The sequence below is a fragment of the Amblyraja radiata genome, chromosome 2, assembly GCF_010909765.2.
Source record: "Amblyraja radiata isolate CabotCenter1 chromosome 2, sAmbRad1.1.pri, whole genome shotgun sequence".
In the NCBI taxonomy this organism is placed as follows: domain Eukaryota; kingdom Metazoa; phylum Chordata; class Chondrichthyes; order Rajiformes; family Rajidae; genus Amblyraja; species Amblyraja radiata.
Genome location: NC_045957.1, coordinates 31,893,904 through 31,912,819, shown reverse-complemented (window position 1 = coordinate 31,912,819; position 18,916 = coordinate 31,893,904). Strand labels below are relative to the sequence as shown.

The following is an 18,916-nucleotide window of genomic DNA, read 5'->3' as shown; positions in this document are numbered from 1 at the left end:
CATGAAAAACACAGTAAGCACCATACTGTGGACTTCACGGAAAGACAAGTTGGTCGAAGAAGTAGCAGTTTAATACTGGGATACCTACATGTTGGTAAATAACTGACTAAAAGTACTCAAGGGTTCCTTTTCTGTCAATAGATCGTTTTCTGTAGCTTCAGCAGTAATCGCCAACTTTCTGACCTTTCATAGAAACATAGAAATTAGGTGCAGGAGTAGGCCATTAGGCCCTTCGAGCCTGCACCGCCATTCAATATGATCATGGCTGATCATCCAACTCAGTATCATGTACCTGCCTTCTCTCCATACCCCCTGACCCCTTTAGCCACAAGGGCCACATCTAACTTCCTCTTAAATATAGTCAATGAACTGGCCTCAACTACCTTCTGTGGCAGAGAGTTCCAGAGATTCACCACTCTCTGTGTGAAAAATGTTTTTCTCATCTCGGTCCTAAAGGATTTCCCCTTTATCCTTAAACTGTGACCCCTTGTCCTGGACTTCTCCAACATCGGGAACAATCTTCCTGCATCTAGCCTGTCCAACCCCTTGAGAATTTTGTAAGTTTCTATAAGATCCCCCCTCAATCTTCTAAATTCTAGCGAGTTCTAGCGAAAGGGAAATTCTTTCCCTTTGCAACTGCCTAGTTTACTGGTATAATCTTCTATAACACCCATTCCCCTTCTCCTGCAGATAAGTGGGAAGATGCTACACTTCTTTTATTCCCCGCACTCGCACAATCTAGGAATTCAATCCTTTTTCAGAATTTACTTGCACTTTTTTCAGTTTTGTGCTCTGTATTTGACGTTCACAATGTGATCTCCACCACACTGGAGAAAGTAAATGCAGATTGGCGGTTGGCTTTGCAGTCCAGTAGGTGATACTGATAATTCACCTGCCCGTTCCTTTAATTCACCATCCCATTTCCAGCTCCGTCTTTGGCCCGTTACACCTTTCTAATGATGCCCAATGCATTCTCAAGAAATAGCATCTGAATTTCTGGGAACGCAGCAACCCTTAAGACTCAACATGGTCAAATTAATTCTCAAATTCAACTGGTTTAGATTACTAGTTTATAATAGAAATAGCTTATTCTGATGCAAGGTTATCAACCTGTAAAGGTAACTCTGTCTTGCTTCTTCCGCGAATGCCCGACAGCTGAGCTTTTCGAATGTTTATTTTCGATTTTTACTTTTATTCATTCCCCCATATTGAATTTGTACCTATCATTTCCAGCAGGCTTTTAACCGTCTCATTTCAATCCTCATTCATATCTGAATGATTATGGGATCCTGATCTGAAACATCACCAGAACATTCCCACCAGTGATGCTGTCTGAGTTATTCCAGCATCTACAGTTCTTCGTATATTCATTCACATCCACCCACTTGCACCTCTTCCAGATAGTTTAGTTACAATTAACAAGCTTTCACTATTCTTTCAGCTGACCTATACATGTCTGAAGAAGAGTCCCAAGCCAAATGTTGTCTGTCCATTCCCTCCACAGATGCTGCCTGACCTGCTGAGATCCTCCAACACTGTGTGTTTTACTCAAGATTCTAGCATCTGCATTTTCTTGTGTCACCAAGACCACGTGTGTCTTTGTTTTTTCCACTCCTTTCCCTCTCGCAACTTAAATCTTGTTTTCTGACTTTTCCAAGTTCAGGTGAAAGGTTGTTGTCCTGAAATGTTAACTCCGTTTATTTCTCCACAAAAGGCTGCCTGACCTGCTGAGCATTTTCAGCACTTTGTTTTTACTTAATATTTAAAAACTCTAATTTTTTACTTTGAGAAAAGTCCTTTAATGGCAATGTGATGATCCATTTCATAAAAGTGCATAAAAAAAGCAAGTCCCATCCTTTATCACAATGTGGTTTGATATCTGTCAAAGAGTCAATGGAATGTAAAAGTAAATACATTAGATATTTAGGGATTGCAACTTTATTAAAACCAGCTGACTAGGCATTAAAGGCGAGCCACATGAAAAGTGAACTGCATCTTACAAAATACAAGATAAATCAATCAAACTGACCTTAAGGTATCTCTAACTGTGAAACAGATCAAAATGCCATTACCACATATTTTGACTGCTTATTTATGCTCTGTCTAGCTGCCTGATTTAAAGCCAACAAAATGCAATCACTACACAAACAGAATCAAGAATCATCTCTTAATGGAAAGTTTAATTGAGAAGTGACCAGCGACATGAGGTAATCCCTTCTTTAAGATGGCTATAAAGACCTCAGTGCACTGAATCACACTAAACAATCACTGCACATGCATTAAAGTAAATTTGAATTAATTATGCCCCAATAAATATAGGTAGCAAGAAATCAATAGCACCCTAAAAGGCCGTTTTTGCACAGACATGAAACGGACAGTATTTACAATCCACGTCTTGTTTTTAATTATCAAAATATAATTAGTTTAGTTATCGACTTTGTATCTGACGTAGCTTTAAAGTAAATACTTCAAACAATTCAATTTTCACTCACAAAATTCTGTGCCACTTGTTCCACCCAACTAATAAAGCATAAGCTCGTTGGCACAGAGACATGTTGGAATTTTTTCTATTGGCCACCATAAAATATTGCATGTACACAAAAATACTGGAGAAACTCAGCGGGTGCAGCAACATCTATGGAGCGAAGGAAATAGGCAACGGCTCGGGCCGAAACTCTTCTTCAGACTGATGGGGGGTGGGGCGGGGAGAAGAAAGGAAAAAGGAGGAGGAGGAGCCCGAGGGCTGAGGGAGAGATAGGAAGGGGAGGAGACAGCAAGGGCTAACAAAATTGGGAGAATTCAATGTTCATGCCCCCAGGATGCAGACTCCCCAAGCGGATTATGAGGTGCTGTTCCTCCAATTTCCCGTGTTGCTCGCTCTGGCCATAGAGGAGGCCCAGGACAGAGAGGTCGGATACGGAATGGGAGGGGGAGTTGAAGTGCTGAGCCACCGGGTGGTCAGGTTGTTTAATGCGGACCGAGCGGAGGTGTTCGGCGAAACGATCGCCAAGCCTCCGCTTGGTCTCACCGATGTAGATAAGCTGACATCTAGAGCAGCGGATGCAATAGATGAGGTTGGAGGAGATGCAGGTGAACCTTTGTCGCACCTGGAACGACTGCTTGGGTCCTTGAATGGAGTCGAGGGGGGAGGTAAAGCGACAAGTATAGCCCCCTCACCCACCCCTCTCTCCCTCCCACCTCACTCTCCCCCCTCTCTCTCGTCCCCTCTCTCTTTCCCCTAACTGTCTCTCCCCCTCTCCCCCTCCTCTCTCTCTCTCCCCCCTCCTCTCCCTCTCCTCTCTCTCTCCCTCTCCCTCCCTATCTCCACACACGCTCTCCCTTCTCTCTCTCTCACCTCTCTCTCTTCTGCTCCTCTCTTTCTTCACCCCCTCTCACTCTCCTCTCTCCCCATTTCTCCCTCCCACCTCACTCTCCTCCTTGCTCTCTCTCTCTCCATCTCCTCTGTCTCTTTGCCCCCCATCTCTCTCTCTCTTTCCCCCTCTCCCCTTTACCACCCCTCTCTCTCCCATTCTCTCCTACCCTCTCCAACCCCTCTCTCTCTTTCCTCTTACCCCTCTCTCCCCCTCTCCTCTTATTCCATCCACGCCCCCTCCGTCTCTCCCCTCTCTCTCCCCCCTGTCTCTCTCTCTCCACCTCCCTTTGAGAGTCTGTCCCTTCGGCACAGAGACTCTCGCGGCAGCGGCGCAACGCTTCCGGCACCTCCGACAGCCCGGGACTCTTGCACTGCTCCATGGCCAGGGCTGCAGCGAGCGACTCGCCAGCCCGGCAAACACTCGTCAGCACCGACTCCCCGCATCTGTCCCCGCCCGCTGCTTCCATCCCTCCCTCAGCCCCGGCTCTCCAACACCCGCGGACCATGCAGTTTATCTGAGTTTTGAAATTTTCGTTGATCACAGAATTTCTCACCACAGAACGTGAGAAATTTCTGATCAGCGTGAGGGCGTGAGAGTTTGCCTGAGGGCGTGATTCTCGCGCTCAAAGCGTGAGAGTTGGCAGCCCTGATAATAAGTAACCACATGTGATAGAAAATGGCATTATAAAAACAAATTATGACTGGGGAAGGAAATTAGGGGCTAGAGAGTTTCAGACTCACAATAACCAAGTTATTACTTCCCCCAGAGGATTTTTAACAAAACAAAATGCAAGAAGTTTATTTTTATTACTGTAATCTAAAAATACTAAAGGCTGTATGTAGTCAGCTTGTTTATAATAATAATAATATAATAATCAATTTTATTTATGGGCACCTTTCAAGAGTCTCAAGGACACCTTACAAAAATTTAGCAAGTAGAGGAAAAACATGTAAGAGGAATTAAATAAATAGTAGAGACATGATTAGTACACAAAGTAAAGACAGAATACAATTCAAAACACAATATGAGGCAATTAAAGCACAGATGAAAAGGGAGGGGGACGTGGGGCTAAGGATAGGCAGAGGTGAAGAGATGGGTCTTGAGGCGGGACTGGAAGATGGTGAGGGACACAGAATTGCGGATCAGTTGGGGGAGGGAGTTCCAGAGCCTGGGAGCTGCCCTGGAGAAGGCTCTGTCCCCTAAACTGTGGAGGTTGGACTTGTGGATGGAGAGGAGACCGGCTGATGTGGATCTGAGGGACCGTGAGGGTTGGTAGGGAGAGAGGAGGTCAGTGAGATATGGGGCGGCCAGATGGTGGAGGGCTTTGTAAGTGAGGATCAGGATTTTGTAGGTGATCCGGTGGGAGATGGGAAGCCAGTGAAGTTGTTTGAGGACTGGAGTGATGTGATGCCAGGATTTGGTGTGGGTGATGAGTCGGGCGGCTGTGTTCTGGACCAGTTGGAGTCGGTTGATGTAGGTGGAGCTGATGCCAAGGAGAAGTGAGTTGCAATAGTGCAGTCGGGAGGAGATGAAGGCATGGATGAGTCTTTCAGCAGCGGGAGGTGTGAGAGAGGGTCTGAGTTTGGCGATGTTGCGGAGATGAAAGAAGGAGGTTTTAATGACATGGCGGATGTGAGGCTCAAGGGAGAGGGTGAAATCAAAGATCACGCCAAGGTTGCGGGCCTTGGGAGATGGGGAGACAGTGGTGCCGTCGATGGTGAGAGTAGGGTTATTGATTTTGCTGAGTGTGGCTTTGGAGCCTATGAGGAGGAATTCTGTCTTATCGCTGTTGAGTTTGAGGAAGTTATGTTGCATCCAGGTTTATAGCTGACAAACAGGAGTTGATATGGGAGAGGGGGGAGTTGTGGGGGGATTTGGTGCCGAGGTAGATCTGGGTGTCATCGGCGTAACAGTGGAAGTCCAGGTTGAAGTGGCGGAGTATCTGACCAAGGGGGAGGATGTAGATGATGAAGAGGAGGGGGCCGAGTACGGGCCTTGGGGAACGCCTTGAGTGACTGTGGCTGTAGCAGAGGTGTGGTTGTGGAGAGAGATGAAGTGGGATCTGTTGGAAAGGTAGGAACGGAGCCAGCTAAGTGCAGAGCCTTCAATGCCGAGGTCTTTGAGTCTGGTGAGCAGGATGTATCGAAGGCTGCGCTCAGGTCGAGGAGGATGAGGATGTTGAGGGAACCAGTGTCAGCAGAGGTGAGGAGGTCGTTGAGGACTTTGAGGAGAGCAGTTTCTGTGCTATGGAGGGGGCGAAAGCCAGATTGGAGGGGTTCAAGTAGGTTATACGCAAGGAGGTGGGAATGAAGTTGCGACGCAACGATACGCTCCAGGGTTTTTGAAAGAAAGGGGAGGTTTGAGATTGGGCGATAGTTAATGAGAGAGGAGGGATCAAGACCAGGTTTCTTTAAGATTGGTGTGACAGCAGCAGTTTTGAAAGCAGAGGGGACAATTCCTTGGGACAATGAGGAGTTGAAGAGATTAGTGAGGTAGGGGCAGAGAACGGGGAGGCAGGACTTCAGCAGGGGAGTGGGGAGAGGGTCGAGGGAGCAGGTAGTGGGTTTGGAAGAGCTGATGAGTTTGGAGATTTCAATAGGGGTGACCAGTTCAAACTGGGAGAGGAAGCAGTGTGGAGGAGGGGTAAGGAGGTCAGTGGAGATGTTGAAAGGAGGGGCCTTGGTAGGTGGTGGAGTAGATGCTGGGGAGTCGGGTACAGGGGATAAAGATTGATAGATGGTGCTGATTTTATCAGCGAAAAAGTGGAGGAATGAGTTGCAGAGATCCGGACCATGGGACATGGGTCAAAATCAGAGCACTCGAGAAACTCAAGCAGTCAAAGGGAGACCATGCAAACTTCATACAGACAGCACTGGAGGTCAGAATCAAATCCAAGTTGCACTACCTGATGTGGCATTGTGCCACCTGGCCCATGTCCAGCCATCCCCCCAATTTACCCCCAGGTAAATAACCTGGAGATAACCAAAGACAATCTGAGTGAAGCCAGAAATGTCCCAACTGCATTATCCAATGGGGGTACCTGTTAATCTGCCAATCTGGATGTATTTGTTAATCTGCCAGTGGTATGTTATTGGATTGAGTTCATTAGGATAGTGATAGAACTTTCTAAAAACAAACCTGAAAATTGAATGGAATCCAAATGAAACAGTACACAGCACAGCTATAATGTTCCTTTAAACAGTGACTGAACAATCAGCTTTCTTCCAATATCTACGTGCATCCTATTCTCTCCACAAAAAAAGAAAGAACTTGATTTGAAACACACTGTCTACCTTAAGAATGCAATTCTCACCTTTCCTAACATTCTTCCGAGAAAATAGTAATGCCTGGTGAAGTGATCCCCAACCAGCATTTTAGCTGCAGGATTCGGATACAGTAGCCCTTCATTTGTTGTTTTGAAAAATCCCTGGTTTGGGTTAAACCCAGTCTTCAGCAGTTCATTAAGAAACTCTCTGAATATTCCTCCACCGTCAATTCCAGCTTCATCCAAACCATGTGCATTTAATAAGTGAACGCGTATTCGCTTTCTCAGGTCAGATTCTGGAAAAAAGGGCAAAGAACGAGTTTTCAGTAAGTATTTCATTCTTTTTAAATTTGCAACATATACTTTTGCTGAAGTCACAAGTATATTGGTTACATTTAAAACAGAAAATACTAGAAATCAGCTGTTGCCTATTCAAAACATTTGTGAAAAGCTGTTTTAAAATACATAGTTTCATTGTTTAATGTATTAATTATTTTTTAACCTGAATAAAATGTAACCACATTACGGTCCTCCTTCCCAGTATAGACGATTAAATTATCTTGTGTTTAAGAAGGAACTGCAGATGCTGGAAAATCGAAGGTACACAAAAAAGCTGGAGAAACTCAGCGGGTGCAGCAGCATCTATGGAGCGAAGGCAATAGGCAACGTTTCGGGCCAAAACCCTTCTTCAGACTTTATGGGTAAATTTATCTTGTAACATGGAGGATGGCACATATCTGAAACAAGCCTACATTAAAAAGAAAATTTAAAAAAATGCAGATGCTGGAAATCCTGAATAAAAACAAAATTCTGGAAATTCTGGATCTATGTGGGAAAACTGACACGTAATGTTTCAGGTACTGTCCGAAAGTTGAGGCATATCTGTATTCATTGTTAAGCGAGCATACCTTGGCATTCAAAACCGATTGATTGAATTGATTAAAAGATATAGCATAGAAACTGACCCTTCGACTCAGCAACCATCAATCACCCGTTCACACTAGCTCTATGTTATCCCACATTCGCATCCACTCCCTACATACACAGGGTAATATATAGAGGCTAATTAATATACAAATACGTACTTTTTTGGGGGTGGTAGGAAACCGATTACTATGCTCTCTACCGTACACCCTGTTTATATATAGTTCATTACCTCCAAATGCTTCCACAAATACTTTGCCAATTGGTGACTGTTGTACTATTTGAGATAGGGGGAGGAGTGTGGAGTTCAAGTAACAATTCAAATTCTGAGGAAAATTTTTCAGCGTTCAATTTTTGCTTTTACATTTAATCAGTGACAATATTGCATAACCAAACAGTGTATTTATAGATTGGCTATTAAACTGAATATACAAAGGTCAGTAACTTGTTTCAAATTAAAAATGAGCAAAATATCAGATTTCTAGCAGAACTTTAACAGTCAATTTTTTGAATTGTGTTTGCAATTGCAACTTAGCAAGTTCCACATTCTTAACTTTTACCACATAGTCCTGTTGGAACAGATAACCTAGATGCATTTAGGTGAAGTTCACAAACGGGAGGGAAGGAGTCGTGGGATATGTTGATGCTACTGGAATTGGGATGGGAGGAAGATTATTGTTGACATCGACACAGATCTGTTGAGGCAAAAGTCCTTATTTTATGCAATAAATTCCAAGTAAAATCATAGAATGACAACAGTGCCATTTGACTCATTTCCATGCTGGATATTACAACTGAAATGGCAACCACTAGAGAGAAAAAAGTTAAATAGAAGTACTCTTTTTTCTTTCTGGGAAGCTGTGTTCTACTCATAGATGACATGGTATAATAATAATAATAATGTTAATGAAGCTTAAATTTAGTGCATTTTGCTGCTTGTCATTGCATCTGTGGCCATTGTTCCTATAATATTTGAAGTAAAAGGGCGGCACAGTGGCACAGTGGTAGAGTTGCTTCCTTCCAGCACAGACACCCAGGTTCGATCCTGACTACAGGTGCTGTATGTACGGAGTATGACCAAGTGGGTTTTCTCCAGGTGCTTCTGTTTCTACCCATGCTCTAAAGATGCACAGGTTTGTAGGTTGATTGGCTTTAGTGAAAATTGTAAATAGTCCCTATGGTGTATGATAATGCTAATGTACAGGGTGACCTGGTCGGCACAGATTCAGTGGGCCGAAGGGTGCTGTATTTCTAAAGTCTAAATCTAGTAACCAAAGTTTTAAACTTGAGGTCTATTATTCCTTTCTACAATACAAATGTGGAATGTGTTACAAGATGCATGATTTATGGCAAGTTATTTCTTGGATTCATTCAGAAAACAGCACATCCACAGCATTTTTAAACAAACCATTTACTTTGGTAGCAAAGCAGACCATGTTTGTTGAGTAGAGATTAATGTAGTTTGTTAAAGAAACTGCTGCAAATAAAAATGTAATAGCAAAGAATGTAATTTAAACAAAGAACCTCTCTCTTTGGGAGCAATTTTACACAGGCAAACAAAAAAAAGAGCTGGACGGAAAAGTATGTGTCAAGTATTAAACCAAGGCAGCTTCTGGAGAATGTAATTTGACTTGCACTGAAAGGAAAAGATTATTAGGATGACCACTGTCGAAAAAACATAAAGGAGAAAACATACACATTGGCCCAGGAGAAACAAGTAGCACGGGCAAAGTTATGGAGTAATGGGCAGGTGCAACCATATTTGAATTTGAGGTAATAATCCGGAAGTGCACAGCAGTTTCCCCAGAGTTCAGTACAAGATCTACTGCCTTTCTTCACACAAACTAATGATTTTGACCGGACCAAAGAGCACAATGATCACATTTGCTACCTGGAGGCATTCGGAACTGCGAGGTAGAAGTATCAGATGTCAAAGAGAGATGGACGGTTTGGTGGAATATGTAAATGGGTGACATAGAATTTAAAACTGTGAAATGCAAAACATAAGAACATTAAAAAATAGTAGTCACCAGTCCTTCAAGCCATTGTGTATGATCAGAGCTGATCCATGCTGGCCTCAACTTCTCTTCTCAGCCAGTTTCCCATAACTCAGTATTTTGCTTTCAGAAAGCATTCAGACCCTTTCATTTTTTCCACATTTTGTTACATTACAGCCTTATTCTAAAATGGATGAAATTATTTTCTTTTATCATCAATCCATTTTTATTGAAGGATGTTATTTTACTGATCAATGTGCAAATAATGTCAATTGTCAATTGTCGCAAAGTGTGTTACAAAATTGGTAGCTTGCATTTACATTAGAATGGATTGAGGTGTAATGTTTTCACATATTTAGTTAGATGAATGGACTTCAAAATAATCCTGTCGTTAATAGCGGGATTACACCAGTGCTTTGCAGAATGAAATAGATTAGCAAGCCTCAAATCAGTTTCCAAGAAGGTCAAGATCAACAAACAAAGCAATCCATTGTTTGGCAGTTTGAGGAGGAGGTGATGCAGAGGATTGCAGTGTCATTGTGGTTCAGCCAGATCTGTTCTTCAGAACGCATTCACCAGTGTGTCACTTTTAAAAACTGCAACCACAGCATGAACATCAAACACATTTAAAACACCGCTTATGATAACTTCCCCAAAATATCTTTGGCAATTTAATTATTGTTTTATTTAATGCAAAGTGTACATTTTTACCCAACAAGATTAACGGATAAATTAACACATTGTCAAATACGTTTTATGTAAAAACAATAAGGTGCAACTCTTCAAGGTCTCACCTACCGTTTTCTGGTGACAACTTGTCGTATGCATCTTCATAGATATAATTACGTCGAATTGTGACATTGATCCCGTCTAAAAATGGCCCTTCCCCTTGAACTTCCTGCTTATCAGCAAAGATCAATCTTTGGAAGATCTTAAAAAGAAATCACTGCAGGTAAAGTTAAGGAAAATTGACAAAAATATGCCAAATAAATACATTTGTCTAATTTGTTTCTAAAATTCGACTTTAATAAAATTTAAATGCCTACAGCCTTTTGATCGGTCAAATAAAATCTACACGTGGCTAAAATATGGATAAATGAGGAGCAAGCATGGTCACACAGACCCTCGAGCACACTCCACCATTCAATACAATGGATGATCCGATTTCAAACTCAAACTTTACAATACCACCTACCCCTGACCCTCAACCCCACCTGCACCATCCAACTCAGCCTTAAAATATCCTATTCTGCTTGAGGGAGTTCCAGAGATTCACAACTCTCAAAGACAAAATTCTTACCAAATGCATCTGAAATTAGAAAACTTTGTTCTTACAAAAAGTATCGTAGTTCCAGTCTCCTTTGAGGAAACATCTTCACTACACCCGAGGATCTGATGTTCTAATCAAGTAAACTTCCTCAAAACTGCTTCCAATGCTAACATCCTTCTTTAAATAACATGACCACAACTGTACACTATGTACAACATCGACAATTCCTTCCCTAAACCATCCCCCCTCCGTCCCCACTCCCTTCACACAGATGCTGCGCAACCCAGAATTCCTTCAGAAGTTTTTTTTTGGTTTGTACATTTTCAAACATTATGAATTGTTTTGGCATGATGCAAACTTATGTCTTTAAAAGTACAATGACAACAATTTTAACAAAACAGACCATAAGTTAGTGAAATTATTCGCAACAACCCAATACCTTCAATTGAAGGCCTACTTTAGAGTCATTGAGTCACAGTGATTCATAGAAACATAGAAAATAGGTGCAGAAGGAGGCCATTCGGCCCTTCGAGCCAGCCCCGCCATTCATTGTGATCATGGCTGATCGTCCCCAATCAATAACCCGTGCCTGCCTTCTCCCCATATCCCTTGATTCCACTAGCCCCTAGAGCTCTATCTAACTCTCTCTTAAATCCATCCAGTGATTTGGCCTCCACTGCCCTCTGTGGCAGTGTGGAAACAGGCCCTTCGGCCTATCTTGCCCACACCTGCCAACATGTCCCAGCTATACTAGTCCCACCTGCCTGCGCTTGGTCCATATCCCTCCAAACTTGCCCGATCCATGTACCTATCTAACTGTTTCTTAAATGTTGGAATAGTTTAACCAACGTTTAAGCCTAAACTACCTCCTCTGGCAGCTTGCTCCATAGGCCCACCACCCTTTGCATGAAAAAGCTACCCCTCATATTCCTATTAAATCTTTTCCCCTTCACCTTGAACCTATGTCCTCTGGTCTGCGATTCCCCGACTCTGGGCAAGAGATTCTGTGCATCTACCCGATCTATTCCTCTCATGATTTTGTACACCTCTATAAGATTACCCCTCATCCTACTGTGCTCCAAGGAATAGAGACCCAACCTGCTCAGACCCTCTAGTCGTGGCAACATCCTCATTAATCTTCTCTGAACCCTTTCAAGCATGACAAAATCTTTCCTATAACATGGTGAACATTATGAATATTATCCGTACATATTTTCTGTATTATCTTTAGTGATATTCAAACAATCAGGCAACATGCCCCATGTTAGCGGCAATGACATTGATCCAAGTGGGGCAAAAGTTTGTAGGCAGAATTCGAACGGTCAGGGCAATTAAAAATCTGGAACAGTTATTCCCCCAATTACTCCTACCAAGCACCAGAAAGTATAGAATGAGGAGAGGGCTCTAGATTCCTGCAGCACTGGTATTGGTTCTGAGAATGGTGTGACTCAGAAATATAGAAAACAATTTGCCCCTTCAAAAGGAACAAATGTTGATCCCTTTCATGCTAACGACCATATCGAACTACTTTCTGAATACAGAGACAAGAGGCTGTAGATGCTGGAATCCTGAGTAAAAACAAACTGCTCGAAGAACTCAGCGGATCAAGCAGCATTTGCGGAACAAAATGAACACGTTTAGGGTTGGAACCTTTTTTTTGAGATGCAGCAAGAAAACAAGCCCTTCAGCCCACCAAATCCATACCAACCATCAATCGGGTTGGGTACTTTTCGGCGCTGCCGTTCCGGCGCCGCTGTTTCGGCGCCTCCGTTTATAATATCTGTACTCATCAGAACCCTAACCCTGATCCTGACCCTGACCCTAACCCTGACCCTAACCCTAACACTAACACCCCGAAACGGAGGCGCCACAACGGCGGAGCCGAAACGGTACCATTCCGCCATCAATCATGCCAGCTCTGTTATCCCACTTTGTTATCCACGCCCTACACACTGGGGTAATTTTTAGAAGCCAATTAAATGACAAACCTGCACATCTTTGGGATGTGGGAGGGAATTGGAGCACCCAGAGGAAACCCACATGGTCACAGGATAAATGTGCAAATGCCATACAGACAGCATGATTTGTAAATCAACATTTGCAGTTCCTTCTGTCTACAATTAACCCAGATTATTCAAAGCACTGAACTGTAGAAAAGAGAAATTAGTCTCAAACTGCATAAAACACTAATTCGGATCCAGCTTTATAAGTGTGACAGCGGAAGAGAATAAATAGATGTTTAAAGGCCACTGTTAGGAACAATCAGCCAAAGCTAGTGATCTGTTAAATAGTATATAAATATACTTTCCTTTGATAAAATTATGGGCAATTGAATCCAATATCCCGCCTGCACTCGTCTGGGTGAAGAGCCCATGAACATGCAGCATGACAGAAAATGAGAACTGCAGCAAATGGCCTCTTATGTTATAAATCTCTAGGATTTTTAAAGTCTGGATACTTGAAATTACTTGGGAACGTGAATGTGCTGCCATGGATTAATGAGGTAAAACCACCAAGCTATTTGTATTTGTATTTGTTTTAAGTCTGCCTTTTCAAAACCCTTAGCACCAAATTACACTTCCTATAGCTTAGTTGTAGAACAAAAACACGGTCATCCAAGTTTGTTTAGAGTACACCCAACATGCTTTTACTGTCCAATGTCTAAACATTAATGTAGGCTGGGAATATCTTGTGTAATTTTGCTGAAAATAACCTAGATGAAACACAAAAATAGTCATATCAATTTATAAAAATTAACTGTCACATTCCAATGAAGAACACAACTGGTGATGGGTCTTCACCTTGAACTCAAATCTTTGTCCGCAGATGTTGTCTGACCTGCTGACTGTTTCCAGCACTTTCTGTCTTTGTTTCAGGCTTCCAACATCTGCAGTTTCTTGTTTTTCCTTCAGCTCATTCTATAACCAGTGTGTTCTAAAATATACATCTGTTTGTCATTCAAACTCAGCTGCAGGCAATATACATTGGTGCAATGGATTTTAAAAAGGCGGAATTAGGATGATAATAACTATGACATTAATTTAACCCTAATAATCTTTGGATTGAGACAAAAGCAAACTTTGAAGTGGAAGTTATCCATAAAAGATCAGAGTGAATTTTACAGAACAATTTCTTACAACTAAAAGAAACAAAAAACGCTAACTTGTCCAAAGTTGAGTTTTACTTAATATTTAATCAAACATGTCATTAAATTAGTTTAAATAAATAGTAACAAAGCAGCCAGCCAACATTCAGAAAAATACTAGAATGTAAACTTTTCAGCAGAATGGCATTTACCTTTACTCTTTCTTCAAATGGAACGACAAAGGGTAGTTCAGTCAATATGGCAAGATGACGTTCTTCCGTTACTGACAATTGAGCTGGCTCCTGCCCAACTGAGAAAAGACAAAAGATACAAGATGAGTCACTGCACCTAAAAGTTTATATTGGCAAATTGCAAAACATCCAACATGGTACTGGCAAATATGCAGGATACGTGAAAAATAATCACATACACAAACCTGACCGGTGAAATACATTTTTAGGCTCTATCAGAGGCAAAAATCAAAATAGAAAATGCTGTGCGTAAGGCGTAGGTGCAAAAGTGGGATAACATAAAACTAGTATGAACAGTTGATCAATGGTAGGCCTGGACTTGATGGGTCAAAGTTTTATAAAGCTGCAACATGACTTCCGTACCCTTATATGAATGCCCTGACTGATAAAGGCAAGCATACCTTGCCTTCGTTACCACTTTATCTACTTGTGTTATTACTTTCAGGGAGCAATGGATTTGGACCCCCAAGTTCTCTCTATATATCATTAATGTTGAGGGTCCTGCAGTAATTGCATACTTTCCCCTTATGTTCGACTACCCAAAGTGCCACACCTCACATTTGCTCGGATTTAACACATCTGACATTTCTCCCCCATACCTGTACCTAATCTAGAAACATGGAACTGCATATGCTATTTCACAAAAAAAGACAAAATGCGGGAATAACTCAGCGGGTCAGGCAGTATTTCTGAAGACGTTTCGGTCTAGGCCCTTCTTCAGACTAATTGTGGCGATGGAGGGAGGGGAGAGAAAACTGAAAGAGAGCAGGGGCAGGACAAAGCCTGGCAAGTAACAGGTGAGAGTGATGGGGGTGGGTTTAATAGGCAGATGGCTGGACAAAGGCCAGAGAAAAAATGACAGGTGTGAGACAAAGTGATTGTGAAGCTAGAGTAAGGAATATAGATGGAATGGGGGGGGGGGTGGAGGGGAGGGGAGGGGGGGGGGGAGGGGAGGGGAGGGGGGGAGAAGGGGACAAATAGGGGGGAGTCCAGGTTGGGGGAGGAAGAAAACAGGGGGGGAATAAAAAGATCGGGGTGGGGTGGGCTAGGTTGGTAGTTACCTAAAATTGGAGAATTCAATGTTCATTCTATTGGATCGGAAACTACACATGCAAAATATGTTATTCTACATTTGTGAGAGGCCTCACTGAAGGCACAGGGCAGAAAAGTTAGAATGGGAATGGGAAGGAGTTCAAAAGGCTAGCAACCAGGAGATCCAGCAGACCTGAAAGTGCTCAGCAAAATGGTCTTTCCATCCTCACCACCTTCTGCCTCTCCTTCCACAACTCCTTGATTCGCTCATCGCTTCCCACTCAAACCACCCGACCCCAGGTACTTTTGTCTGCAATTGCAGGAGATGCAACACCTGTCCCTATACCCATCACCTCCATCCAGGGACCCCAGCAATCCTTCCAGGTGAAAAGGTTCACGTGCACCTCTCTAACCTTATCTACTGCATCCACATCTACTTCCAGATGTGGCCTCCTGTAGGTCGGTGGAACCAAGCGTAGACTAGCCGACTGTTTCACCAAACACGTGCACTTGGTCAGCCAAGACCTACTGGAATCCTGTTTGCAAACCATTTTAACTTCTCTTCCCATTCCTACACTGACCCTTCTGTCCTGGGCCTCCTCCATTCCCAGAATAAGGCCACATGCAAACTGGAAGAGCAGCACCTCATATTCCACGGGTAACATTGGGTAATCATCTGAGCAATCATTTTGGTGCCTCCGAGATTAAATTACAACTATGTGAGTCTCAACTTCCCTAGTGTCATTACATATCCATTTCATTCAAATTATATAATAATTCTTTAAGGACTTGGTGTATCATAATATGGGTAAGACTATTAGAATGATTTACTAGCTTAGATTTTGCGATCTTCAGTACGCCACATTTTGTCATAAACACATGATGTATCACAGTAGATCCAAACCCAAGCTATTGAAATGCATACTACACACTTTAAGGATCATAAAAAGTCATTGACTTTAAATGTTAATTCTGTTTAGGGATGCAGCATGGAAACAGGCCCATCAGCCCAACTTGACCACACTCACCATGCCAATGCAAACTAGTTGCATTTAACCCAGATTCCTCAGACCGTATCTACCCATGTATCTGTTCAAATACCTTTTGAAAGTTGGTAATGTACCTGCCTCAACTACTTCCTCTTTCAGCCCATTCCACATATATACTACCCCTCTATGTGAAAAAAAATTGCCCCTCGGGTTCCTATTAAATCTTTCCCCTCTCACCTTAACCCTAGGCCCTCTAGTTCTTGATTCCCTTACCCTGGGAAAAAGGATATGCATCCTTACCAATGTCTGTCCTGTTACTATACACCTCTATACTCTCATCCCTCAGTCTCCTACATTCAAAGGAATGAAGTCCCAACCTCCCTAGCCTGACTTCTCTCGAGTCTTGCCTCAACTTGCTTCACTCATTCGTCTTTTTTCTTTTTCTTCACACACTATATATCTCACGTCTTTCTATCCTTTACTATCTCATTTCTTTTTCTTATTCTTATCTTTCTTTACTATAACAAAAAAAGAAGCTGTACATAAAATGTATTATGAAAATATATATTAGGCACTTTGGTGCCATATGATTGTACTTACTTCTAATAAAATAAAATATTAAAAAACAAAACAAAAAAAAAAACCCTAGGCCGTCTAGTTCTTGATTCCCTTACCCTGGGGAAAAGGATATGCATCCTTACCAATGTCTGTCCTGTTACTATACACCTCTATACTCTCTTCCCTCAGTCTCCTACATTCCAAGGAATGAAGTCCCAACCTCCCTAGCCTGACTTCTCTCTCGAGTCTTGGCAATATCCGCGTAAATCTTCTGTGTACTCATTCCGGCTAACTAGCATTTTTCCGAGAGCAGGGTGACCAAAACTGAACAATACTCCAAGTACGTCTTGCACAACTGCAACATAACATCCCAACTTCTATACTCAATCCCAACTTCAATGCTTTCTTCACGGATGCTTCCTGGTCTGCATGTGCTTTAACAATGAAAGTTATTTTTTTCCCAAATGTAGCATCATATTATCACAGACTGAAATGCTTCTTGGATTAAGGACTATGCTCGAGTGAATGGACGAGGTCTTGTCGCACATAGTTACCAAACTTACCTGGTCCAGAAGGTCCATCATCCTTGCCCATTAGACTCTGGACTCAATCAAGAAGGCTAGAGAGGCGACAGAGCCTCAAACAACACACTAGACAAGCCAAGATCTCAACCATCCTCTATAAGCCTTTGACAGGCAGCAAAGCCCCACTATTAAAGCTTTAAAAAAAAATTAAAATGCCACTGATATTCAATATTCTAAAACTATTAAACTGAACTTACAAACATACTTAACACGAAATCACCTTAGAACCCAAAGCACAAATTTGCAACAATATTTTAGTCTATAAATTACATTACAAAATAATAACTTTTGTACCTTTTTTTGCATTGTTGGATGGCACAAAATCTACAGTATTGTGAACTGCATGGAGAACAGTGACAAATTACATCAGGATATAAACAGGCTGGTCAAATGAACTGACTTGTGGCCGATGACATTTGATGCAGTGAAATCTGAGGTGACGAATGAGGGGAGGAAATCATAGAATGAAGATACTGTTCTAACAAAAGGTACAAGGTCAGAGAGACCTGAGAGTATTTGAGTACAAATGAGTGAAAGTAACGGGGCAAGTTGAAAATATGGTTAATAAAACATACATATTTCTGAGCTTTATGGCTTGAGGGATAGAATACAAAAAGGAAAAATGTTGAATCTTTATAAAACACTGGTTTGCCCTCAACCCGAATGCTACATTCAATTTTGAATACTTCATTATAAGGATGTAAAGGCACTCAAAAGGTTCAGAGGAGAGAAACAAGAATTGCCTCTGGAATAAGGGAACACAGATACATGGATTGGCTGACATTTTTTTTTTGAAGACAAGGTTTCAGGGAGATCTGATACCAATATAGAAAAAAATGAGAACTCTGAACAGAATGAATAGTGAAGCTGTTCTTATCAGTTGAGGGGTCAAAGACGTGTGCACTGGTATAAAATAAAGGAGAAGATAATTATTAGTAAAACAAAGAAGACTGTTTATGTGGTTGAAATCTGGAATGTGTTGCCTGAAGATGTAATTGAGGGAGGTTCTCTTGTAACCCTCAAAATGAAATTGGATAAATATATGAAGAAAAGTTTGTAAGGCCTGAAAGAAAGACAGGAAGGAGGCGAGGATGGGGTCACAATTGGTGAGTTTGCTCTGGAAGAGAGACAGCGCTGTCACAATTGGCCTAGTGGCCCCCTGTGCTGCAACCATTCTATGTCACGGATGCATAAGTGGTTACAATTGGAATTTAGCAACAAATGAGTTAAATACATCTGATTGTATGATCATTCTATCCTATTGCTCGGTGAGCAAAAGGCAATTTGTATTAAGATGCCGAAGTGATGGCACCATTTCTCCTTGAACAAGGTAGCTCTGCCTACGCAGAGTTCAAAAAATAATTTGGGGATGGGAGAAGTGTATGGAGGAGGTGAAAGGACTAGAGTGACCAGGGTGATGGGAGATGGTGTCATCTTCCATTTCCGAGTCCCATATTACCCTTTCACCCTCCCCTTTACATCACATATACCCTGACAAAGACCAAGTAAAACAAATTGTTTAGCAAAATCCCAATGACTGGCCATGGAAAAAATTAACAAAATCGAAAGCAAATACATCCTTATCAA

At 42.1% G+C, this 18,916-nt stretch overlaps 1 protein-coding gene across 4 annotated transcripts in view; it reads right to left on the bottom strand.

The window, feature by feature from the left end:
- The window catches only part of ube3c (ubiquitin protein ligase E3C), a 144,072-nt gene that overhangs the window by 42,068 nt on the left and 83,088 nt on the right, over positions 1 to 18,916 (bottom strand). For all 4 annotated transcript variants that reach the window (XM_033044432.1, XM_033044458.1, XM_033044441.1 and 1 more), the window contains 3 exons: positions 14,128 to 14,225; positions 10,359 to 10,491; positions 6,688 to 6,935 (listed from right to left, as the gene is read on the bottom strand). In XM_033044432.1, coding sequence (XP_032900323.1) covers positions 6,688 to 6,935; positions 10,359 to 10,491; positions 14,128 to 14,225 — 479 coding nt within the window. The remainder of the gene's footprint in view (positions 1 to 6,687; positions 6,936 to 10,358; positions 10,492 to 14,127; positions 14,226 to 18,916) is intronic.